The 24,466-nt window shown below is 52.7% G+C and overlaps 2 protein-coding genes across 3 annotated transcripts in view; one reads left to right on the top strand and one right to left on the bottom strand.

Annotated features, from left to right (window-relative positions):
• Positions 1–7,733: 7,733 nt before the first annotated feature.
• SOWAHA (sosondowah ankyrin repeat domain family member A) lies at positions 7,734–9,071 on the bottom strand (the record flags this gene model as incomplete). The annotated part of the gene is made up of 1 exon (XM_079542452.1): positions 7,734–9,071. One exon carries the CDS (start codon positions 9,069–9,071, stop codon positions 7,734–7,736), a length of 1,338 nt encoding a protein of 445 aa, XP_079398578.1.
• Positions 9,072–15,144: 6,073 nt separating this feature from the next.
• SEPTIN8 (septin 8) overlaps positions 15,145–24,466 on the top strand; it is a gene marked incomplete at both ends in the record, with an annotated part of 31,758 nt that continues 22,436 nt past the window's right edge. For both annotated transcript variants that reach the window (XM_079542540.1, XM_079542541.1), the window contains one exon: positions 15,145–15,174. In XM_079542540.1, coding sequence (XP_079398666.1) covers positions 15,145–15,174 — 30 coding nt within the window. The remainder of the gene's footprint in view (positions 15,175–24,466) is intronic.

The raw sequence follows: 24,466 nt of genomic DNA, 5'->3' as shown, positions 1-24,466 counted from the left end.
ACACTGCAGTGGAAGAGCATAATTATTTTCTTTCTCAGCAGTTGCCACCTGCACATCTCCTGGCTCTGCATGGTCCAGGTGAGTGCTGATCAGATGGAACCAGCTGAAATGGGCCCTTCTCTCAATGATAGCCTCTGAACTCATTCCTGCATGCCGTGTTTGCAAACTCCTCACGGTGCTTCTGAAGTGTTTATTTTTCACACAGCACCTTCTGGGGCTGATTTTAAGTCATTTCCAATTGTCAGCATGCACAAGAAGTGCTGAACGTGGGCAAGAAGCTTTGCTGAGGGAAAAGGTACGTGGAGAAAGTGGAGGAAATAATTCAATTCCATGATTCATTTTATATGAATCCCTTGTCAAAAATCTTTCAAACCAATGTTGTGTGCTGAGCCAAACCAGTGATATTTATCATATGGATGACTGTTTTTCTTTAAGTATTCAGTGACAGGAATATTCAGGCTGAGCTGTGTGCCCAGATCATGAATCAGGTGGCTGCTTATCAAACTGGGGATTCTGCCCATGGCAAAATGGGTTTCCATTGTTCCATGGTGCCAGGCATTACCCGGAGATCTTTCACTGTCTGTGTGTGTGCTGGCTGCTCTCCTGCTGCCTGTGGCCATTCAGCTCTGTCTGTGAGCATCCGCATCCTCTGGGCTTCACAAAGCTTTAAATATCATAACCACCCAGAACGGGGCATCGACCTGAGCATGAATAAATGGTTTTAGTTTCACAACAGATCACATTTTCCATTTGAGCTTACCCACTGAGCAGCATGAACTCAAGAAATAACACTGTCCAGAAGGGTGGCCATCGTCTGTGCTGCGTACAAGCAAAGCTCACTGAAGGTAACATGGCAGCCCACCCTCCTGCAGAAGGAGGGAACCCAGAGTGGCTCCGTGTGTTGCACCTCTCGCAGCCCACCTGGGAGCAGCACTGCAGGCAGTGCAGGTTGCAGCTGCTCTGTCTTCGCTGCCAGCGAGTGCAGCGTTAGGTGCTTCCCCAGCTCTGACAAACTAGCATTTGTGGGCCTTCAGTTTGCATATTTATGCAGGAGTATCAGTAGCCCTGCTCATGTTTCCAGTGAAACAGCGTGGTGTGGTGGTGTGGTGTGCCCTGCAGAAGGCTGGGAAGGGCTCACCTCAGAAGTCTGTTCTGTGATGTGTACCAAGTATCAGTCAATGTGTTCGTAATGATGCGTGCAGGTGGATGGTGTGTATAGCAAAGAGAAGCTTTGTGGATATTAACACTTAGTTCCATTGATCTGAACAAAACAGATTACGTTCAGTGTCAAATCCACTGTTTTGCTGGGCACTGGACTCCAGCGTGCAGCAACCCTGGTGCTTCATTGAATGGCTGCTTTACCCCAGTTTACCTCATTAGATTAAACCAGAATTTGAATTCTTGGAGGTAGGTGAAGAATGGGGCAATATATCAGTGCCAGCTCACGCTGCTGCAAAATCTGCAGTCTCTCCTAGGAGACCAATTAGAAACATGTGGTTCTTTTGCAATTTGAGCTAAAGGAACTGGATGGAAATAAATTGAAGTTAACGCTTGCCTTGAAGGGAAAGGATGGGTCCACACAGCCCAGTTTCTCTTGCCTTTTTGGTCTTTTGCATCATGCAGGAGATGTTTGTCTGGATATCAGGTGGGTCTCAGTTGTGATGCTGATCATCTGTAATTGTTTCATTACTGGTGACAGAGCCTGAGGCAGCTGCTGGTCCTGGGGGTATGTCATGGCAGCATTCCTGGCACACCTGCATACAGAGGTGTTTGCTTTTAAAATCCCAGTCTGATGTACCAATAGAAATGATTTAACCTGACCCCAGATTAAGAGCTTCACAGGGCGTCTCTGCATAGGAGCAGCCCTGTGTACTTTGGGTAATGGTCTGACTGTAGTGGCTCACAACCTTCTCTGTTACCTGCAAGAGCAAGGGATGCTTTGATTGGCCACTGCATCTCCTTTTGGCAGCATGGAGTGGCACTGAGGTGCTGGGTATGAGCTCCCTCTCAGGAGGCCAGTGTTGTTTACTCCTAGCTGCTGGGATGGGGCACAGCATCGGGTCACTGGCCTCAGCAGCTGAGCTCAGGTCTCTTGGTTTCTTTCTTTCCTTCCCTCCTTGTAGCACAGGAGTTAAGATGGCCACAGATTACTCCAGCAGTGACACAGAGCCAACCTGAGTGAGGCCATGGAAGCGCTGATGCTCTGATCTCCTCCCAGCTGCTGTACAGATCCCTGGAGAGCTGTTAGCATGGGGCTGCTGAGCCTTTGGGTGAGCAGAAAGCCAGGGCTGCATGTGTGTCCTGGGGGGACAAAAGGAGCCCAGCAGCTTCCTGCATCTGGGGTCTCTGAGGCAGCAAAGCTTCATGTTGCAGCCCACAGCCCGGTGCTGGAGGTAATCTGACCACTGCCCAGGAGAGGACAGTGACCTGAAACCTGCGGGAGCATCTGTATGAATTACAGATACAGCTAAGTCCAGGTGAATGCAGAGTAACTGCCTAGGTGAAGGAAAGGGGTGAAACATGCAAAATGTGAGAGCCTTGATCTTCTTGAGGGTGCAGGCTGCTAACAGGGCCTGCAAATTGTGTCCTAAGTCATTTGGCCATCCGTGCACAAGAGCTGTGGGGGAAGGAATTTCAGTAGCTTATATTCTGCTCAGCAAAAGCAAGTGGGCCTGATTTCAGGATAAAAAGACAACTTGTATTGCCTAGAGCCAGAGCGATGAGCAAATATTGCAGGTGTGGGTGAGAACAAGTGGCCAGAGGAAGAACACGCATTCTGCCCGTGTGACAGTGCCTTGGCAGCAGCCGTGGGGATTTTAGAAGTAGTGGCTCACTTAGGATTTGATTTAACGCCCACTGCAATGTGTGGGAGTCACTGCTGGATCAGGAGCTGCTGCTTCAGCTTCTCAGGCACTAAATTGAAAGCATTACAATTTTTTTTTTCTTAGCCTGAACCTTGTTTTCTTCCCAGGGCGTTGTGCTGTGGGCCTTGTGCCTGCAGAGCTAATTAAGGAAGGGAGGGGTACTGAGGTTGATGCAAATCTGCTCTGCTAAAGATGTACTTGGTGCTGGTGAGAGCTGCGTTTAATAAATAGAAGGAGGTTCTCTTTGCATTGGGAATTCATGGCAACCATTTGAATAAAATCTTAAAAATAAGTTCAGAGCAGCATTGCAAAGCTCATCTCCTGCACCCTGAGGGAGCCCACGGGAGCATTACAGAGTAATCAGGCAGTAGGAATCATGTAACCTCTGGGTTTAACAAAATGCACTCAAGAAGCAGCTCATGAATTTCACTGTTAAACAGCCAGAGGCATTAAAGGTTTTATGAAATTTTAAAATGCCACATGAGCCGTGGAGCTGAGTCATCTCAGACACCTACAGGGGAAAAAAAACATGGGCTGAGCTGGTAGTCTTCTTCTGGAGATTAAAAGACACTTCTGAAGATGTGGTGAGCAGCCAGGTGTCTGCGAAGGTCTTCATGCAAGAACGTCCCACAGCACCTGGAGAAGAATCCCCATGTGGAGTGATCCCTTATGGCATCCCCAGCCCCACGGCAGCTCCTGCAGCTCCACGAGGTCAGTGTGCCCAGTGTCAGCATGAGCTGACAGCAACGCAGTGGGGCTGAGCGGTTCCTTGGATGGGCAGAGCTGCTTGGAAAGCCCTGCACTCAGCTACCCTGCTTTGCTTAGCTGTGGCTGCAGGAAACGGGTGGAGGAAAACACAAGAGAAAACATGGTCACAAGTCTGCACGTGCTGCAGGGTGCTGCTGGGATGGTGTTATTGGTGTGGCCTTGCTGAGCCCGTCTGTGTCCCACAGGAGACACTGCCAGCAGTGCAGCTGTTTGGAGGGAGCACGGTGCCATGCACACACACAGCATGCGGCCACCTCACCTGAATGGCCAGGAATTTCTGTGCCACAGTTTGTCTTCCATGTGCTTTACTCTTTAAATATGGTGTTTATGATGCTTGCCAGCCATGGTGTCTGCTGGCATGCAGGGCATCAAAGTCCTGGTGTGCACAGCACTCACAGCTTTTGCCAAGTGTTGTGTGTTTGGGTGCTGTGTTGTGCTCAGTGAAAATGAAAGTTGCATGGCTCCTCAGTGAGGTCTCCTACCTCAGCTGGGGAGTTTCGAGGTGAGGGGGATGGGGGAAGGAAGGGCAGGAGGAAAGTAATTCTTCCTGTTACAGCATCTCCTGCTGTAACCCTTCTGGTAACTGACTGCCCAAGGAGCAGCAGTGGCTGCTGCCACTTGCAGCAAGCAGTGCTCAGCAGTGGCTGGATCCTGGGCTGCACATCCATCACTGCTGCTCAGTGCTGTGACTGCAGCAGTTGTGATGTACCCTGCCAGCTGCTGAAGAGTTTCCTCAGCTGTTCCTCAGACAGAGAAGGCGAGAAGGGAGGTAGGAAAGGGGAAGCATTGCTTTGGCTGCAGCTCTTCCCACTGGCGATGAAAAACAGACCCTGGCTGTGATGTGCTGTTTTCCTGGCGGTACACAAATATAAAGACACTGCAGTCAGTGACAAGCTGAGCTCAGCATGAGGGTAAGAGGTGCTTAATGATTTGCCTTATAAATTAGTGAAATAAATCTTGGAACTGGAATGGAAAATGAATGTTCCTCATTATGCTGCAGAGCTTTTATATTTGCTCTGGGAGGGAGAATGAGGACAAACAACATGTTGTTTGTGCCCATGCTACATGGAGCCAAGTCTGTGTCAGTGACCTCCTCACAAATTTGTAGGGTCCCCCTTTAGTACCAATCATCAGAGCAAAAATGACCACTTTGCCATTTTGCTCAGACTAATGCGTAAGTCAGGAATGCATCCAAGGAATGTAGGGCATGGTGGAAGAAGGACAGTGCAATGGGAGCTCAGAGGGGGCTGTTCCCTGGGCGCTCTGCTCCCTTTAGGCCTGCAGTGACTGAGCTGCTCTTCTGCTGGACCTCAGCCTTGTGAAGAAGCTGAAATCTTGTAAATTCTCCTTGGCAGGACAGGGCCAGACCCTTTGTTGTGATGGCACAGCAGGCAGCTCACCAGACCGGCCTGCAGCTGGTGGTGGTTAAGCTTCTCAGCTCCCATTCACTTGTGCCAAAGTCCTTCAGCTGGATTTGGGCTTGAAACAGCAGAACGCAAGGAGAATTGAGTCAGCTGATGGATTCATAGGGCAGCATTAGCCTTAGTCTCTGCCACAAAACTACTCCCATGAGTTGGTGAGAATTCTGTACCACATCCCCTCCCGCATAAACAGCAACATACAAAACCAGGACCCAGAGAAGCTGAAGAACTGGTTTTACTGCAAGCTGAACATATCTATATTTGTCAAATTGCAGCAGTGCGTTCTCTGTACTTCTGAGGATTTGTTTGCACCTGAAGTCCTACAGCATCGCTCAGCACAGCCTGCCCAAACACCACCTCCTCCCCCATCTCTCAGCGAGGAGTGAGCTGCGTCACGGCACAGAGGTGCTGGCAGAACCCAGCCCTGTGAGCTCCGTGTGTCACAACCTCTGCTGGGTGCACTGCAGGGCCAGGGGTTTGGGCACAGCACCAGCACCAGCTAACTGCAGCACCTCAGAGCAAAGAATACTGCAGAGCTTCCTGGCTGGCACGTGCTGCAGTGAAGTCAGTTATCTCAGCTGTGACTTCTTGGTTTCGCTTTGAAGCAGCCCCCTGCTTTCCTCATGGTGTAGCTGCAACCGAGCTGTACTGGTTGTTGGCTTTTAAAACTGAAAACGCTCCATCTTTGTGCCTTGCTTCTGCTGCAGGTTGGATTTACACCAAAGAAGCGCTAAAGGTTCAGAGGTGTGATATGAAGAGGCACAGCCAGGGGCACAGGCACAACTAGCAGACAAACTTCCAAATAAGACTGACTCAAACTGGAGCCGTTTCCCAGCTGCCACAGGATGCTGTCCCCAGGCAGCCCCAGCTGCCAGCAGTAACACAAACGCACACAAATGCCTCTGTGGTTTCAAGAGCTACAGCAAAGAAAGCGTTTAATGTCACAAAAACATTGAAACAGACATTTTCCTGCAGCCCCAAGAGCCAATTTGAGCTGAAGCACAAAACCAAGGCTTCAAACGACCACACTGGTCAGCAGTCACTCCAACACCTATGGAGCAAATAGGATCATTATTATTGTTTTTAACCCATCTCCAGATGTATAAGTCACAAGGTGCTTGATCATTAACATTCAGTTAACGAGTTTGACACAGAAACAGAGTGACAACAAATGAATCCCTGTCTGTGAGAGCAGCAGCTCAGCCCCTCCTGCAGGCAGCACCACATCGGGGCAGGGGCACAAAGGAGATGGAGTCACCTTCGACATGGTCCTACGGCACTAGGCTTAAAGCAAGGCTGAAAGACACATTCCTGGAGTCACTGGCTCGGAAAGAAAGGCAAGGCATGCAAACCAGTGTTGCAAGGAAACCAAAACACCTGACTGGGGCTGAGAGCAGAGCACGCGCAGAGCTCTGTCACCTCTGTCACCTCTGCTCACACAGCTCGGCGGCTGCGTTGTGAGCACAGAAGCACTGCAGGCAGCTGCTGCTCTCAGCTCTGCCTCTTCATTTCAAGGCAGCTTTAAGTGAGTAATTTAAAAACCGATAATCTCATTGCAGACGTAGCTCCAAACAGCTCTCCAGCTGCAAGTCAAGCGCACCGCTCTACTTAAGAAAAACAATTACGTCTATAATACAGGAGAAAAAGTAAAGCGAGTTTCAGATCAGCAACTCATGCAGTTGAGATACACACTGCTTTCAGAGGCCATGCACACATTTGACCATGAAACACCCAACAGAACAAAGCCCGTTTTTTAAATAAATATTGTTTCCAAATAGCTCAAAACCAAAGTTCAAGTGTTAAATAAAAAAATCTGCCACAGCAGCCTCAGTGCTGCTCAGATACCCTGCAGGATCCGATTCCTACTTTCTCACTTCATTTTATCATACCATCTGATATCAAAAATGTGTTCATTCAGATGAAGCCACTGAACTGCAGCCAAATGCCGACAGTATCGAGGCACAGTCGGTACCACCTGGGCAAAGTCCTGCGGGAAGGGAACACAAAGAGAAATGCAAACCGAGCTTCGGACTGAGGTAGACAGATCATGGAGACAGAGCAACAAGGGTTGGGGTTTTTTCCTTTTTAACCCTGCCAAGGAAAATGCTTTAGGCGACAATAAAGACATGTTAGTATTTCTGAGAGTGAGAAACTTTGTTTTGAAAAAACTAAATGCACAATTTTAAAATAGAAATTTTCCTCTTCTGTTACCAAAACAATCAGAATCATCATAGAAAACTATGCATCTTTCTCGTAATAATTTCAGCCTGCTGTAGAACAAGCCACGTTAAAGCAGCCAGCTACCAGCGTGCTGTTCACAGTGTAAAACACGCAGCTCTTCAGCTGAGGAATGCAGAACAAGAAGCTGTACCTTAAGACATTGATAGCCTGTCTACACACAGACGTTGTTCCAGCTTTTCAGCCACAAAGTGTGATGTTTGTGGTCGTCATTGGTGTGCTGGTGCCTATGGCACTGCAGTGCTCACAGGGCAGCTCCCTCTCCTCAAGCTTCTGAGAGCTGGGCTTCATCCAGTGACCTGTGGAGCCAGACCCCATCAGCCATTCAATTAAACTTCCAAAAAGAAAGACACGGGGAGAAGAAATCCCATTGACTTCTGTGAGAGAAAACCAAGCTCCCCAGTCACGCTACTGAACGATTGCGACCCCAGGAAGGCAGAGCCTAATGGCCAAAGAACAGCTCAGAAACCGGCCTGCGCTTCATGACAGCCTCCTCGTGCTCCTCCTCCTCCACCACCTCGGAGAGCGAGCAGTATGAAGGAAATCCCCCTCTGGTTTTCGGCTTCCTCCTGGGGCCTGTGGTGGCAGTCAGCAGCTTGTTCAAGGACGAAGGCTTCCTCAAACCTTTGGTGAGATCGTAGAAAGCCATGTCATCGGATATGACCCCCAGGAAAGTGCTGGTGGAGCTCAGGATGGACGCAGCGATCTTGGTGCTCTTCTTGATGGGCACCGCGGGTCCCGTGGGGTGTTGGAGTGTAGGGTCCCCCAGTAAGCGCCTGACTGCCACAGAGGTCCCGTCCTTCAAGTACTGGTGTGGCTTCTTCCCGCTGTAGTCCCTCAGGTCGATCTTGGCATGGTAGCTGCGGACCAGCACGGAGATGACGGCGTCCCGGCCGTGCATGGCAGCGAGGTGCAGCGCCGTGTAGCCGCCGTGAGACCTGGCGTCCACGTTGACGTGGGCCCCTTCCTTCCCTGCTACATCGATGATGTTCCTCACCATGTCGCAGTTGCCATTCTTGGCGGCCCAGTGCAGGGCGGTGAAGCCCGAGATGAAGTCCCTGCGGGCCGCCAGGCTGGCATCACCCAACAGCAGCCCGTGGAGCTGCTGGGACCACTGGCCCTCAGCCGCCATCAGCAGCCAGCGGTGCTCAGCCTCCTCCAGCGGCACTTCTGTCAGCTCCTCACTGGCCCGGTGATTCTTGGGGGCCCGGCGCAGGCTGGGCGAGTGGCACCCGCCGTCCTCCTCATCGGGTAAGGGCGATGCGGCGGTCTCCGGCATTTCGGACGGCCCCGAAGCTGCAGCGGAGTTGGGAGCAGCCGGGGCCGGCACGCAGCGCACCGGCAGCATGCAGGGCTTGGGGAGCGGCTCCCTGCGGGCGTTTGCCCCGCCGGCGGGCAGCGGCACCCCGCCGCCTCCAGCCTGGAAGAGCCCGCGGAGCTCGGACACGGCCCGAGGCGACGGCAGCTCCTCGGGGGACGGCGAGGACAGCCGCTCCTCGGACGGGGGCTCGGAACCTCCATCCCCGCGCTGCTCCGGGGGCGGGCCGGGCCGCAGGTGCCTCCGCAGCACGACGAACTTGGTGCCCTGCCGCTCCTTCACCACCGCCACGGCGTTCACCGCTTCCTTGAAGCGCTCCCGCCGCTCCGCCCGCTCCGACGCGTCCCCGCCGGCCTCCAGCAGCGGCCGGAAGGCGCTCAGCAGCTCTGCGTTGCTCGCCCACCCGCCGCGCTCCCGCAGGAAGCCCAGCACGGCGGCGGGGCCGAGGGCGAGCTCCGCCATCCCGCAGCCACAGGTGGGGCCGCCGCCGCCCGCAGCGCTCCGCCGCTCGAATCCCCCGAGGCGGAGCTGCCGGGACCGGAGGGCAGCGCGCACCTGCGGGCCGAGGTGATGGAGCCGCCCGCTCCGCCGCCTCCGTCGATGGGAGCGGAGCGGGGCGGTTCGGCCGCGCCTCTCTCCTTTCTCCTCCCCGCGGGGCGGTGCTGCGCTGCCGCGCTCCCGGGCAGGTGAGGGGTGAGGGGCAGGTGAGGGGCAGGGACGGCCCGGCTCCCTCCGGCCGCTCTCCACCTCCGCCCCCAAGGGTGGGTTGGACGCGGCAGCCGGGCTCTCGGGGCCAACTTTGTTTGCTGGAGTATTTAACCGCAGAGTTTCTAGAGCCGCGTGTTTAGCTGGAGGGCTGGGGGAGAAAGGAGCCTCGGCTGCTCGGGAAGCAGTGTGCCCCCTCGTCTGTCCCCATCTTCCCCCCCCCCCGGGCTGTGACAGACGTCACCTCCCCGCAGCAGCAAAGCGCAGCCGCGCGTCCCGCTGTGTTCGTTGTGTTGCAGGAGGAGGTGCACTCGGGTTTCTCACCCAACGCTCCATCGGCTGGTTCCTCTTCCAGCTCTCTACAACGGTGGTTTGGGGCTCGGCGTTGGCTGTTGGTGCGGCTCTGAGCAGCGGTTGCAGCTCTGCTCCCCAAAGATTCTGCCAGAGCAGCGCCCGTCTGTGGCTCTGTAACAGCGCCTGGCACGAATGGGAGCAAAAGGATGGGTGGGTGGCTCTGCGCTCTGAAATACGTTCTGTAGCGTGTGCTGCTATGTGTCTGAGTGTATCTATGCTGTGTGTTTATCTTTTGGCTGCTCAATACCTACTACAACATGCGCAACTGTATCACTGATGAAACCTTCACAGCATGCCTGCGCCAATTTGTGTGCATCTGACAGAGGAGAAGTGTTCTCTTTTCATACAGAGAACTGTCTGACTGTGCTGCCATATCAATTACTTCTGCTTAAGCACTTCTCTTAATGTAATTATTGTTCTCAGCTCTACAGAAGAAAAGAAGCCTCAGAGAAACGCCTTTCCCCAGGAGGAGAAGGAGGGCTGGAGCCCTGCTGCAGTGACAGCGCTCAGGCACAAACTTGTTTTCTCCTCTGCTGAGTGTTGTGATTGAGATCAGTGAATCAATTCCTGAGTGACTGAACAGTTTGTCTAGGAAAACAGCAAGAGAGAGAACACAAAGCAAGCAGAGTCAGCGCGGCACAAAGACAGACAAAAGTAGCTCTCTGCGTGAGGATGAATGAGAAAAACAGAAAACAGGCTTTTGTTCTCCCTGCCTTAGAGTTCGACTGAAATGGAATCTCAGCCTGTGCCCAAATCTCCATTTTTGAAGGCGGCTCGAGGTGCACCATCCTCCACGCAGCGCACCTCTCTCCTTCCTGCCTCTCCGCACCCATTTGTGGTGGTGGAAGGGATCGCGCAGTCCTTCCCTTGGCAACCTTTCCCTTCCCGGCTCCATCCTTGCATGCAGATCTCCGAAAAGCTGTTTTATCTCTTGCTCACAAGCTGGCTCAGTGCCAGCTCCTCAAAATCGTTGTGCTGCTTCAGTGTTCTGTCACACAATGGCACGCGGTCCTTATGCTGCTCAGAGCAATTCAGTGCTTCTGTGGGCATCGCACACCTCTCATTACTGCCTTTCTAGCCCTCTGCTGAGGGAGCTGCTCGTGTGTGGGGTTTCACTGTATTAGCAACGCTTTCCAGCTTATGGCATCCCTGCAGATCTGCCTTGCCTACTGCAGAGAGCTAATAATGACCAAGCATCCCAAAATGAATTGCTATGGCTTGATTTCAACGTTAATCGTTCTTTCTTACTGGAATCTCTTGCAGGCATAAAAGAATCTCAGCAGTCCCTGATGCTGGCATTGCAAACCTTCAGCTGTGCACTGGGAGTAGAGTTCATACCTGACAATGAGCAAGAAGGGGGGGAGAAAACAGTTCTGAAGGATAGGCTTTTTTAATAAAGCATTTCCTTAACTTACAGTAGAAGTTAAGCTGTTTGAATGAATGTAATTAATATAGATAATAAATGAGCCCAGAGCACTGTGGGCATTGCTTACCCATCATCTGGAACTGCCAGACTTAAAAACCATGAGAAGTTCTGCTGCTTCTTTTATGCCACCAAAAACCTATAAAGCAAATATTTTGTGTGAGGCTATTTAGGGATCTCTGTGGGCTGCTTTCAGGAGATTTCAAGCCAACTGCCACATGTCTTGATATTTCTGATTTACTGGCTGGGACAAAAGCAATGTACAGAAACCCACGATTCATTTGAGGCTGAGTCTGCCACCCCCTCAGGTGAGGAGGGCAATGGCCTCGTGGCTGCAAGTATTCACACCACACGAACCCTGGAAGTAAACTGGGAGATAAAGCACTGCATCGCAGCAAAGGAATGCCTGTGGCACTTCAGAACTGAAGGAGACAGCATCTCAGGTCCTGCTCCTTCCCACCAGGAAGGTGAAGTGCTACGGGGGAAGCAAAGGAGGAAGGAAGGGGGGATGTGTGGGGCAGCTGCAGTTGGATGTGGCTCTGCTGCTTTGCAGGAAGGCGAGCTTTGGCTGTGCTGGCTGCCAATGGCATTTCTACCTCCAGGAGAGCCGACTTTCCCTGAAATGAAGTCAGAACAAGCAGAATGACAGCGCTCACCATTTTTCAGTTTCACTGTTGATATTTTCATGTAAACAAAGAGCATGCACTGTGAGGGGGAAACAGCTCCTCCTTTGTTCTCTGGAGAAATGCAGTAACCTTCAATGGATAAACAAGTGAGCGAAAGTCTGGGGAGTGGTGGGGGCGAAGGCTGTTTGCAGATAAAAGGCAGCAAGGTTCAGCTGTAACACCAGGATCTCAGCCATTCAGATGCAGCAATTCACATGTCTCAGAGTTTGTGGTTATAAAACATTGTTTATTCCACACAGATGGTGGCATGACCTGCCCCAAACATCCCATTTTTCAGGTGGTGCCCATAAACTTGGTGGGTTCTGCCAGAAGCAACGCAGACCTGCACTGTTATTCCAGCAGAGTGATGCAAACCTGGCAGAGGTGCAGTGTGGGAATGCTGCCCTTCAGTGCAAAGAAGCAGGAAAATCTGGGGTCTGTTTCCAGCCATCCCAGCCACACTGCTGGGATCAGTCAGGAAATGGACCACAACTCCCACTGACCCTTCTTCAGGCTCAGGAAGATGACAGCACTTCTGTAGGAAAGCCTTCTAAGTCCCATACGAATGAGGTTCTTGGTGGTTGTGCTGCTAAAAACTACCCGAAACCATTTGATTTGTAAAGCTACCCAGGGGGAAGCACTGCATGAAACAGTTACCAACAAGCTGCTTCCTCTGGCCTGCGTTGCAGAATGTGAGAGGGTTGTGTTTATCTGCACCACCTGGATTGGAGGACCAAGGATTCTCACAGCACAGCTGAAAGCCAGAGCCAAGCATCAGCACTGCTGCAGTGCCTTGGAATTTCCTTCAAGTGGTGGAATTTCCTTTATGCCGTGGATCTTTGCATCTGACCTGAGGCTCAGGGATCCCAGCAGCTGTTGGGGATCAGACTGTGTGAGCCTCCTGCAATGTCCTGTGCTGCATGGTCAGGGAAAAGGGCTCTTAATGAATGGCACTCAATGCACCTGGCATAATGGGATTTAAGCAAGTGTCAAGCAAGAACGTTGTGTTGTCTTAAATCAGGACTGCAAAGATTGCTTGTAATAGAAAAGTAGTTATTAAACATCAATGTCTGTTTATCTTTGCTTCTTTGTGACATACAGAGAAGGCTTAAAAATGAATCTCTGTCTCTATACAAGCAGTTCTACTTGCATCTGAAAACCAGAAAATCCAGATTTGGGTTCAGGGAGAACTGCAGAACCTTCAGGATCAGCAACAGGACTGCTGTGTGAGTGCCTGTTCTGGATGAACATCTCTGGCAGGCCTAAGTGAGCAGCGCAGCTTTGCTACCCTTGGCAGCTCCAGCACAAGGCAGCACAAACCAAGAGCTGTTTGTGACTGCAAGATGCTTTTTTTATCTTCTCTTTTTTGTTATTTTTGGAGTCGAGAGAAAATAAATCCATGGATGGTGGTCAGCAACACCCTTTGTAGAGGAATACAACGCTTTTGCAACCTGTCTTCAGCCAGCACAAATGCACGCACTATCAGAACTCATTCAGCTGTGGGTACTTCACTCAGGAAAGCTCTTCTTAACTGCACTGGATTGACCATATTTCAAAAAGCAGACAACTTGAATAACAGCTCCTCAGAAAATGCCTTGAAATTGCTTCAATGGCAAATACAACCTGCTTCCTGATCTCCAGTCCTCTGAGCACGAGCGCTTGATGACCTTTGCCTCCTCCATTCATTAATCTGTGCTTAATTTTCATATCCTGTTTTATTCCTCCAGGACAGCACAGCCACCTCCTGGGATGAGCAGTGCAATGCAGAGCTCCTGCAGTGTGATTCATGTGGGTCCTCAGGAGAGCTGGGATGAGTTGGGAACACGCTGGGGTGTAACACACCATCTTGCACTGCTGTAATGCAGCAACCCCGTGCCTGCCAGCACAGTGCAGGCTCATTTATTTATACTGTGGTGGGAGCAAGAGACCTTTGGAAAGATCACAAATAGCTGGCAAGGGAGAAGATGGAAGTTAATATGGAGCGCAGATCATAGAGTGTTATAATGAAGTATAAGTTCTGCTTTAATTTGGTTGCTTGAGGTCTTTGAATGTGCTTTAGGGCACTCCAAGGGCTGTGCTTTCATGGATGATGAATATAAAGGAACTGACATAGTGGCTGTCTCCCCTTTGCTTTCTCTTATCAAGAGGTTGAAACGTGGCAAACCTTTTTAAAGGGCAAAACAAGGTTGTTCATTATTTCCTAATAACTGGAGCTTTATAATTACGTCATCACAACTAGGTAATGACTCTACTTGAGGCCTTTCTTTGTGCAGGATGCTGGAGCTCAAGCTGTGGTGGTGTGGGACCACCTGAGTTGATAACAATGAGTCCTGCAGACAGAACCACCCAGGTAAGCTCTGCCGGGTCTGTTCCTTGGGAGGTGGCTGCATGCCTTCACCTCCCACTTCCTCCCGTGCTGCAGAGCATGCCTTCCTCTTCCTTCCAGGCCGTCGCTCTGGCTATTTGTTCCTCCTCACATCTGAGCAGCATCAGTTAGGGCTGAGGTTGGTAAAGAATGCTTAGAAAAGAGGTCTGAGTGTGTGTCCAAAGGCACTGAAAGGATTCCTGCTGTGCTCACAGGAACCGCTGCGTTTTTGTTCGGACAGCAGCTTTTCACTGACCCCCATGCGTAGCAAGTTGTCAGCAGAGCTGACCTGCCTGGGGACCTCAGTGTGCTTTTGCACTCTTTGCCCAGGCTCACGTTCCATGTGGAGGCACAGACTGCTCCAATAAAGGACGGGGAGGGAAAAACGAGGACATCGGGGCTAAACTGATGTAAAGAGCGGGGAAAGCTGAGGCGTGCCGCACGACGGGGACGCAGGTCGGGTGTGGAGACCAGCGGTGTGACAGCGAGCCGGTGGCTCTGAGCAGCTCCTCTCGGTAGGAACGCTGCAGCAGAGGGCACCACAAAGCAAGCAAATCTCCGCTCTGAGCTAACAGCTGGCGGAGCGCCGCAGAGGTGCCGGAAGGGAGCACTCCCCAACTTCAGCTCGCTGTAAGCAGCGGGCAGCGAAACAAGCCCAGAGATCACGCAACCCGCCGTCGCTGCGGTTCGCGTCCGCTGTCGTTGCAGCGCAGGGGCCCGACGGCACGCGGACCATCGCTGCGGTAACAGCCGAGCTCTCGTAGCTCCGGGCGGCGCCCCCAGCGGAGCGGAACGGCACGCACCGCCCGGACCTCCCGCAGGCGGCAGCGCGGGGCACCCCCGGCCCTGAGCGCAGCGGCCGCCCCCGGGAGGCGACCGTGACGGCACGGCGGCCGCTCCCGCCCCTCCCCGCCCCTCGACCGGTGCCGGCGGAGGGGAGTTTCCAGGAAGTGGCCATATTGGATCCATTCAGCCGCAGCCACTCGGGGCGGGCAGAGCCCCGCGCCGCGCTCAGCTCCGGCCATGGCCGCCACCGACCTGGAGCGCTTCTCGGTGAGGAGCGGGGCGGGTTGGGGGCTGCGGGCGGCTCCCGGCGCCGGCGGGGCGAGGAGCGCTGCCCGGCGTTGTGTAACGGCGGTGGGACGCGGGCTGCCCGCATCGGCACGGCGGGCTGTGCGGGGCTGTGCGGGGCTGTGCTTGCTGCGGGAGGGCTGTGCGAGCTCCGCAGCCCGGTGGCGCCTCTTGAGGGCTTGTAGCTATAAAAACCTCTTTCCCGCACGAAATAGCGGAGCTCCGAAGCGAGGACTGCTGAGCGTGATGCTGCTAAATCAGTGGGAGCGGCGGCGTGCTGCCCGGGCTCGGCCCTGCCGCCCTTCCCTCTGTGGCTGCTGCTTGCCAGCAGCCTCCAACTGCTGCGTTCCTCCCGGCCCCGAAGTTTCCATCTCGGAATTGCATTTGCAGGAGTGGAGCTGACCCGAAACTCGCGCCGCGTACAGCGCGCTGTGGGCTCCTTTCTAAGCGGGGAATGCTGCTGAGCTCCGGGCGGGCGGTTGGTGCGGAGCCCCGGAGGCAAAGCGCGGAGCAGCGAAGCGGGGCTGCGTTGGTTCGGTGTATAAATACCCGTAAGGCCGCCTCGCTGTGCCAGCTGGTGCTGCTCGGCTTTTCTTAGGTGTTACAGAGCCCTAAATGCTGCCGAGCCTGGGTGCGAGCCAATTTAATTTAGGTGTCTTCGGTGCGGGTACTTCGGTGCTCGGTGTGCTTACATCCATGTGCTGTCGCTTTTTTTTTTTTTTTTTTGTCTTAAATAAAAGTTCCTAAGTGCTTTTGGCTCCCACTGGAGCAGAGTGAGATGGCTGAACTGCAGCGTGAATTCAGCGCCCAGCTCCATCAGTGGGAAATCTTCTGATGGTGTACGGGAGCAGAGATGGGCTGGGGGGGTCCTGCAGCCCGTGGGTTCCTCGGCTGCTCTTTGCCTTTGGGCTCGTTGGTCCGGGGCTGTGGTACAGCGCGCTGGCTGAGCAGCATCTCCTCTCAGTCTGATGCAGGGCTGGGTGCTGCCCTGCTCGCTCTGCTCCCTCCATCCTCAGTGCCCACTCTGCCTCTGCTGCTGCTCCCCCAGCAGAACCGTGGGCACCTCCCGGTGGAGATGTTCCACTCGTTTGTTCAGCGGTCCTCAGAGCTTTCTGGGTGTCGCTCTGTGGCGCCGTGCCTCAGTTTCCTGAGTGTAATTTTGAATGGGAATGGTTTGCTACTGCCAAGAAGAAGTGATGATATTTATTTTCACCAGCTGTTTGTATCTGCAGGGGGGAAATAATGTGTATCAAAACCTCCTCCAGAGGCTTTTTTAACAGTAATCCCACTTTTTGGGTTGGTGAGGCTATTTTTAACTGTCCAGCTGACATTGACCTCCTGGAACATTGAACATTGACCTCCTATCCAAACTCCTTAGTTGGGATAATGTGTTCAGAAAACTCCCCTTGCACAGTCCTGCCAAGCGCCCCCAGCACAATACGGTTCCCTTGAGGTGCTGCTGTTGGAAATGCCCAACAAAATAAATGAAAGGAAGCTGGGCTCTGAGCAGCAGGATCACACCAGCCTTGCTCAAGTCAACCTTTGTTTCTGTGAATGTCGTGCCTTTGTTTTTGTCAATGCTGTGTTTGTGAGAGGTTGGCTGGGCTGCCCTGGGAATTTGCCACACCACTGCCTTGCTGGGGACCTGAGCTGCAGGCATGGTGCTGAGCAGAAAGAAAGCTGATGAGTAGCTGGGGGTGGCATCTCAGCCACACTCAGATTCACTAACAGCTCACTTTGAGCAGAAACTAATGACTTTATGTAATCTGGGCTCTGTGTATGGGAGTTTGGGTCAGTTGTGAAATGCTTCATCATCAGAGCTTCCCCATTCAGGACCATTCACTGCCACGTGCGGCGGTGCTGGAGTGGACGCTGGCAGTGTTAGCAAAGGTATGGAGAGCAGAAGGCAGAATGTGCTTGAAATGCACCAGGGAGATCCAGAAGCCTTGTAGGAAGCTGGCAAATCTGGAAAGAGAAATGAGGGAAAAGCAACTGGAGATGCGTGGGAGAGTAAATGGGATGAGATGTGAGACCCAGGCTGGTAGACAGCTTTGCTTTAGTGGTGCTTTTGCAACCACCAAATGTTGTTAGTTCTGTCTTTTCAAGCAAAACCCTTCAGCCTCCTGGGATGCTGTCTCTCTCAGGACTGAATTAAGCATCTCACGGAGGTTCAAAGGCTGTTCCTTGAGCTTGAGATTGAGCTGTGTGTATGTGAGGAGGGGCAGATGCGTTCAGCCTTCGCTTTGGACTGAGAATAAGGATTGAGCATTACACTGTAAGTTGTGCAAGTGTCACAGCTGATTGCTTTGTGTGCCCACTGTGGCTCTGTGTGTGGGGAAGGGCTCTGCGGAGATCGGCGCTTAGTGAAGAGAGTTCTGGATGTGTGCACAGGGTGCTGCTTAGAAGGTTTTATCAGAAAAACCACTGGGAACCTCTGCACTGTGCCTGTCCCTGCCGTAGCTGCTTGGGTTGTGATAAACTTCACGCATTGCTGCTGCTGTTTTCTGGAACCTCGTGTTTTCTTCCCTGATTGCCTGCATGGCTGAAAGCTCCTCCGTGTGAGGGCCAGCATTACGTGCCTTTGCCCATGGAAGGGTGGGCTGAGGACAGCTCTGTGTGCCTTGGCTATGGCAGTGCGGTTGCCAGAGGCCATGTGACGGCTGATCCTAAACATAGGCTTACAATCAAATGCTTGAGGAAGATGTTTCCATCACTCAATTACAATGGAAATCGGGGTTTGCTTGGACTCGGACATCCCTCCTTCCCCCCACCTTGTTATTTGCCCAGTCAGAGCCACTATTTGGAAGTTCCAGGGTTAAACTTCCTGGGTTGTGTTTTGTGGGGTGTGTGCTTTTTTTTTTTTTTTTTTTTTTTTTTAGCTTTATGATGAGCTCCCATTTGGAAGAAGTCATTCAGGTGTTCCCCCATGCAGCGCTGAACAGAAGCGACAGATTTTTCTCCGAGCTGCTAACGATGTGCCCCAGGAAGCAGCGCAGTGGGAGCAGCCCCTGTCCCTCTGTGCCCTGGCAGCCATTCTGCTGCTTTGGGAAGGAGGGTGGGAAGTGCTGTTCCATGGCAGCAGGCAGATCGGTAGCTGCCTCTCTTTTCCTGCAGTCCCTCCTGGGGAAGATTGCCTGTCCTCATGCAGGAAGCCAGCTCTGACTGTTTCAACCACAGGACCAATTAACCCGACCACAGTCCGCTGCAGTCAAACACTTATTTGGAATGTATGTGCTGGGAACAAACGTTGCCCAGGAAAAGATTTTTGTATGTTTTCCTACCCCGCTGCGGTGCTATCGGCGAATCCAGAGCATCTCTTCCTCTTGCAAAAGAGATGCAACACGTTGTTCTGCGTGGGAGCTCCGGAGCTGCTCTTACCCGCTCGTAATCACAGCGAGCGCCGAGGCGGTGGGTGGAAGGACGTGAGCTGGCAAATGCTGGAGCCGAGCGTGCCCTCTGCGTCGACAAAACAAATGAAGCCTGAAGAATAACTCTTTCAGGAGGCCGGAGCAGCATCAGGATTCATTGTCAGTGCTGTGGTGGCAGCTGTCAGCCCGTCCCCAGTGTTGCTGGAAGGCCAAAAGCTCCCTAAATGCTGTCTTCTGTAGGAGAATGCCGGTGCTGTCACCAGCTGCGGTGAGAGGCGCAGCCCCATCTCCGGGTGCCCCCGCTGTCCCTGCCCATGCGGTGCCCTCAGATGTCTGCAGGAGCCACTGCTGTGCTCGTCTCCCTCCTCCTCATGCTCCTCTGGCTCAGAGGTTGGGAGGGGAAGAAATGGCATGATGCTGAATCGGCCTCTCCTGGGTTGTGCAATGAGGGGGAGGCAACGGGAGGGGTGCAGGTGGAGGTGTGTATGTGGAACGTGTCCTGGCAACGTTGGGGCTGTGGGCAGGAGGGGTGCCCTGCTTGTTTTGGATTAGTTGCAGTCTTTAGAAATAGTGTTGCCCTGTCCCATGTTTAGTTTTGATTGTGGGTGCTGTGTGCACACACACAAAGCCTGCCTGATCCTCACCTTCTCCACATGTATGCATGCCATGAGCTCTGGGTTTATACCTGAAGCTTGACATTCAGATATTCGAGGCAGTGGATGGTTAGGAGAGCTCCATTCAGCAGCTGAAGTGAGAAGAAGATTTCCAAAGTCCAGGGCTTTTCCTCAGTCCTGGCCAGCTCAGGCTTCCTCCCAGAGCCTCACCTCCAGTGTGGGACCTCTGCATGCATAGGTGGATCCAGGCTGGGGGCCAGTGCTCTGAAATGGTGTGACAGCATCCAGAGGGCTGTGGTAGGGAGAACTGCGTGCTTCATCCCCAGTCATCACCTCCAGCCTGCGGGCAGAACGTGGGGTCGGGGCTTTGGAGGCACCGCTGCATTTAGATGTCCAGATTCCTTTGTGAAGCCAGAAAGCATCCGTCTCCCACACACATGAAATTCCAGAGATGTCAAACAGCTGGAGAGAGGTTCCCATGGAGCACCCTGCCTCAGGGCCAGAAATGGAAAGCTGTTCTTCCTGGTGCGGTTTCAAAACCAGATGATGGCAGGAAGCTGCGGTGCTGCAGCCCATGCTGCATTTCTGCTGAGCTCTCTGGGCTTTTTCATCCTCCTGGAGCATGAGGTGCTGCGTTGAGCCCGTGCCACCTCTGCATGACGTGTGCAGGGAAACACGTGGGGAATGTCTGCAGAGCTCTCCCCAGGCAAGGAGCATTCCGGCTGGTTCCTGCTGTAACCAGGGGCAGGATGCAGCCCTTGGCTTCCACGTGGCCTGGAGCTCTACAGGAGGAGATCTGCTGCCTGCAGCGGGCTGCACGGGCATGCCTAGAGCTGGGGGCTGGTGCAAAGGGCTGGAAATCAAACCACTGTGCAGTGGCACCCAGCACTGCCTGTCTGTGCTGTGCTAAGCAGCGTGCATTGCTGCAGGCTCAGAGCTGCTCGGGTCGGAGGGGTGTCTGTGATCCCTTGTCCATACCCTGCTCACAGCGAGCTGCTCCGGGCCTTGGATCCTAATCTGATTTGGAGCTGTCATTCAGCTCTGTCATGGTAAGAGCATTGCCCAGGGAAGGGCTGCCAGATCTGGGCCTCCCAGGAGCTCTGTCCTTGTCTGTCTGTTCTGGCCTGTGGTGGTGGGTACGGGTTTGTGCCATCGTTTCAGAGACACTGAAGAGTCCTTTCAGGTTATCCTTTGCTATACATTTAATTTTATTTTTCCGTTGTTGAGTCTTCCAATTAAAGGCATTCTGTGCTAACATGCTCTGATGCCTTCTGGAGGCATGTTAATGGGGTATCTAGCAGTCAGCTCGTTATGGTGATGACCATATTTGTGAGACTTCTCTTCCAAGCAGTACCACAAAGAGCCCTGTCCAGGTGTGAAGAGGGCTGTTTGTGGAGATGCTGTGGGATGGTTTCCAGGCAGCCGGAGAAAAGTATGCAGCAATGCCCAGAACTCTTGGGTTCCCACTAGAACATCCCTGTTCCCTTGTCTAACGATATAAGGAATCGTTTTTATTGTAATTGGGCAATACGTTCTGGAAACGTATGTGGGAATTTGACATGTTTATTTTAAGTGGTAACTAAAACAAATAGTTTTGGTGGCCGATATCCAGCATGGCTGGGTAATGACATGGTGGGGATCCAGATCTTTCCTTGTGAACACATCTTTTTAACAGCCCCAACCCTTCCTGTGCCACTCCTTACAGGTAGGCTCCGTTTCTTGGCATTGTCCCATATCTGTCTGCATGTGCCCAGCTGGGATCAATGAGGATGTCCTCTCCTCGTGGTGAGAAGGAGGGGAGGACACAGATGGGCAAGTGGGAGCTGAGAGTGCATCTGCTGCCTGGGGTGAGCATGGGAAAGTCCCGTGCTAGATAAGGGGTGAGCTCAGTGTTCTGCTGGCCCTGGTTGACTGAGCAGTTCCATTGCATTGGAAGGCTGAGCACACTGTGGGTGAATAACCTTGGGAAGGAGTGGGCTGGGGGGGTTGGTGTGTGCTTGTTTGTCTGCCATGGGGTTCTTTGTAAACAGAGTGAAGGGAAAGCTGTGTTTGTGTTCTGGACTGTGCTTTCTTGGTTTTGAATAGCTCTTGGGGGATGGAATTCTCAGGCTGCTGAAAAGCTGAACTTTCTCATCCTTTAAGGTCATTTCGGAGGAAATGTCTCTCATTTTTGGTCCCACAGTCGTCACTGTTGTAACCGACTTTCCTCGTTCTCCAGGCTGTGCTCATGTTTGCAAAACATTGTGTGCATAATGCCCGGCAAATCCTGTTTTGCTTTGTTGTAAACTCCCATCCAGGACTTACGTGATAGGGACAAAACACATGTTAATCCTCTCTCAATTAAGAAAGACCTTGCAATTAATTAGTTAGACTTCTCAACAGTCTTAGGGAAATGATGAAACAACAGATTATGAAAAGGAAACATGTGGAATTTTGTTTTTAGCAGGAAAAGCTCCGAGGGAGGTTAGAGGCAGAAGCAGTCTGTTTGTTTGCAGAAAATCAAAACTGATGTTGCATTCACAGGTTGGGAATGTATCATCTTAGTGTGTGTTGTGTAAGGAAGATGAGAAGCGCTGCGCTCCCTTCAGACTCAGCTCTGGAAGTCAGCAGAGTGATGCTTTAGGCCCGTGCCAGCTCGTTTGGTTCTGTTAGAGATGTGTGGGATTCTTATTTTACCTCTCAGAGCAAGGAAGGCTGTGAGGCTGTGCTGCAGCTCAGCTGTTGGCTGCTGCACTGAGCAGAAGGCAGTTGCCTGCCCAATGCTGTGCAGAGCTCGCCTGCTTCCCTGGGAGCTGCAGGGGCACAGGGAGTGCTGTGAAGCACCGCTGTGCCATGCTGTTGTTTTTTGTTTGTGGGAGAAGCATCACTTCAGGCAACGTAACCTTCAGCCCTGAAGGGGAGAAGCTCAGTTTTCTGTCTTCTGTCCCCATGATGCTGAGCAGCTTTCATTTCTGTTTGACACATCTTGGTGGTGACTCCATCACTGCTTCTCCTGCAAAGTTTTGCCTGCCTGGAGCGCAGCTGGGAGGAGTGTGAATAAAGACTGGAGTGTCTGGGAAAATTCTTGGCATTCTTTGCAGAGCGGTTTAAAGGGGGGCTGGCAACTGTTGGTTGTGTTGTTGTTGTTGTTTTTTTTTTCCCCAGTGTGAGGTTTTCATTGGGGAAGATTGCAGTGGGCTGGGAGCATGCAGTGGGAAGCCTGCAGCAGCTGGAGGTGTCCGGCTGCAATGCTGCATCCAGGGAGGGATGGCTCAGGTGTGGTCCAGCATGCAGTGTGATGGAAAAGAGGTAGAAGTGAGGGCCGCTGGGGTTCTCCCAGCCATTGCTGGAGTGCTGGGCATCACAGTGTTGCAATCAACAGCTCATAGGGCTGCCGTGCCACAGCAAGGGAAACACTTCTGCTTTCCCTGCAAAGACACAGCTCACGCTGTCTGAGCTGCATCCTGTCTGACCAGCAGAATGGATCAGTGAGAGGCAGCAGAGAAAGTGAAGCAGGCAGCTGTTCTATGAGAAGCAGTAAATCGGCATAAACCCCACGTTTAAAGTTCTCTCTCTGTTTTTCTTTCCCCAGCCCTCCACGGCTTCTTACAAAGCAGTAAGGATCTGGAATTTTAAGCACATGCTTAAGATTAACTGAGAATGTTCAGGCTCGAGTATGTGCTTGCACTAGGCAAATCTGCTCGAGATTAGGTGGCATTTCTGTGCAAGGGCTTTAGCTGAAGCGATGCTGAGGTCTCCCATGATCAGCCCCAGTTGCAAGTGTGCTTCCTTCCATCCCCAGCACTGCAGGAGACCTATCTGAGCCCCCTGCCCAGACCCAGCGTCCTTGAGCTTGGCAAAAGGAACATTTTCTTCCTGAAAACTTGAGTCTGTCCTGCCTGAGTGTGTGCTGGCTGCTGGTCCCTTGCAGATGTCAAGTGGCTTTCATTGGGAATGTCCAGAGATGAGGGAGAGCTTCAGAAAGCCTGGTTTGTCATTTCTGTCAGCACTGATCCAGAAACTGGGCCACGTCCCAGGGAGTGCCTGCTGGGACAGAGCAGCTGAATTTGGCATCTGACATTGTTTGCCCACAAGTCTCGAGGCAGGTGCTTAAGTGCTCCGTGACTCAGTTTCCTTGTGAAATGGGGATAGAGCAGCAGTGTCTGAGCAGGACCTTGCAGTGAGGTGTGTCTGGGGAGGCCCCTCTGCATTCCATCTGGCCCTGCTGTGCAGCGCTGCTGGGGCCCGCAGCGCCCGGGTGCCAGCATGGCAGTGTGTGGGGCCAGCAGCCACGTGGGTTTGAAAAGCAGCCACGTCTCGCTCAGCCCTTCCTCAGCTTAGCTGTAACTGAGGCTCCCTGTGTCACAGCTGGATAATTTCCTGGTTCCATGCATTTCCACCGAGGAAACAAGGGAAGAGCATTTCATAAACCCCATTGGCATTTGTATTAAATCCCTGTGTTTCATGCCCTGTTGTGGGTTGTGGACTAGGAAGCAGGAAACAAAAGGCGTTGTGCTGTGCCTACAGCGGCCCCAGCTGTGCTGGGTGCAGGGTGGGCTCCTGCCGAGCTGACTGCTGCATCCCTGCTCTTCCTCTCCCTGATCCCATCGGGGAGCTGCAATCTGTCTGCTAGCACTGCTTTCTCATTGCATTTTGATTTGATTGTAAATTGCAGGGTGCCTGGCATGCTGCTCCGTGACTCCCGTCTGCCCACAACTATTTCCAGTGCTGCAGAGCTGGCAGGTGGGGGGTAGGGATGCCTGACTGTGCCTGGGTAGGAGGGGAGCCGTGCTGCGGGGTCCTGCAGGATTTAAGTTCCAAACGTCAACTTGGCTGGAGGAGTTGATGAACCCAGAAGCCCCCAGAAGTGGGAATTGAAGCACTATGGAAAATAACGTGCAGAGATTGTTGCCTCTTATTGATAAGTACGCACGTGTGTAAAATGTGAATGGAAAAAGCTCGAGGAGAGAGGAACGTGAAATCCTGTTGGCTCTGGGCTGCTGGGACATGAAACGTTCCCCCCCCAATGGCTGTGGCTCTGCCTGCAGCCCAGAGAGCCACTCTCTGGCTGTCCCTGGGCTGGAGCTCATGGTGGCAGCCCATGTTGCTTACAGAAAGAAAAAGGGCCTTTGCTGCTTTGGAAGATGTCTTCCAAGATGCCTTGGAAGATGTCAGCTATTTATCTTTCCTGTGTTTAGTTGGGCTTGGAAAGGGACAAAGGCACCGTCGGCACAGGAAAGTGCTGCGTTACCTCATCCGTCGCAGCTTGAAGGCTCTGCACTCTGCTCACAGTTTGGCTAAGAAGCAGCAGTG

Source organism: Tetrao urogallus (assembly GCF_951394365.1).
Source record: "Tetrao urogallus genome assembly, chromosome: 14".
Lineage (NCBI taxonomy): Eukaryota > Metazoa > Chordata > Aves > Galliformes > Phasianidae > Tetrao > Tetrao urogallus.
This window is presented reverse-complemented; position numbering and strand designations above follow the sequence as displayed.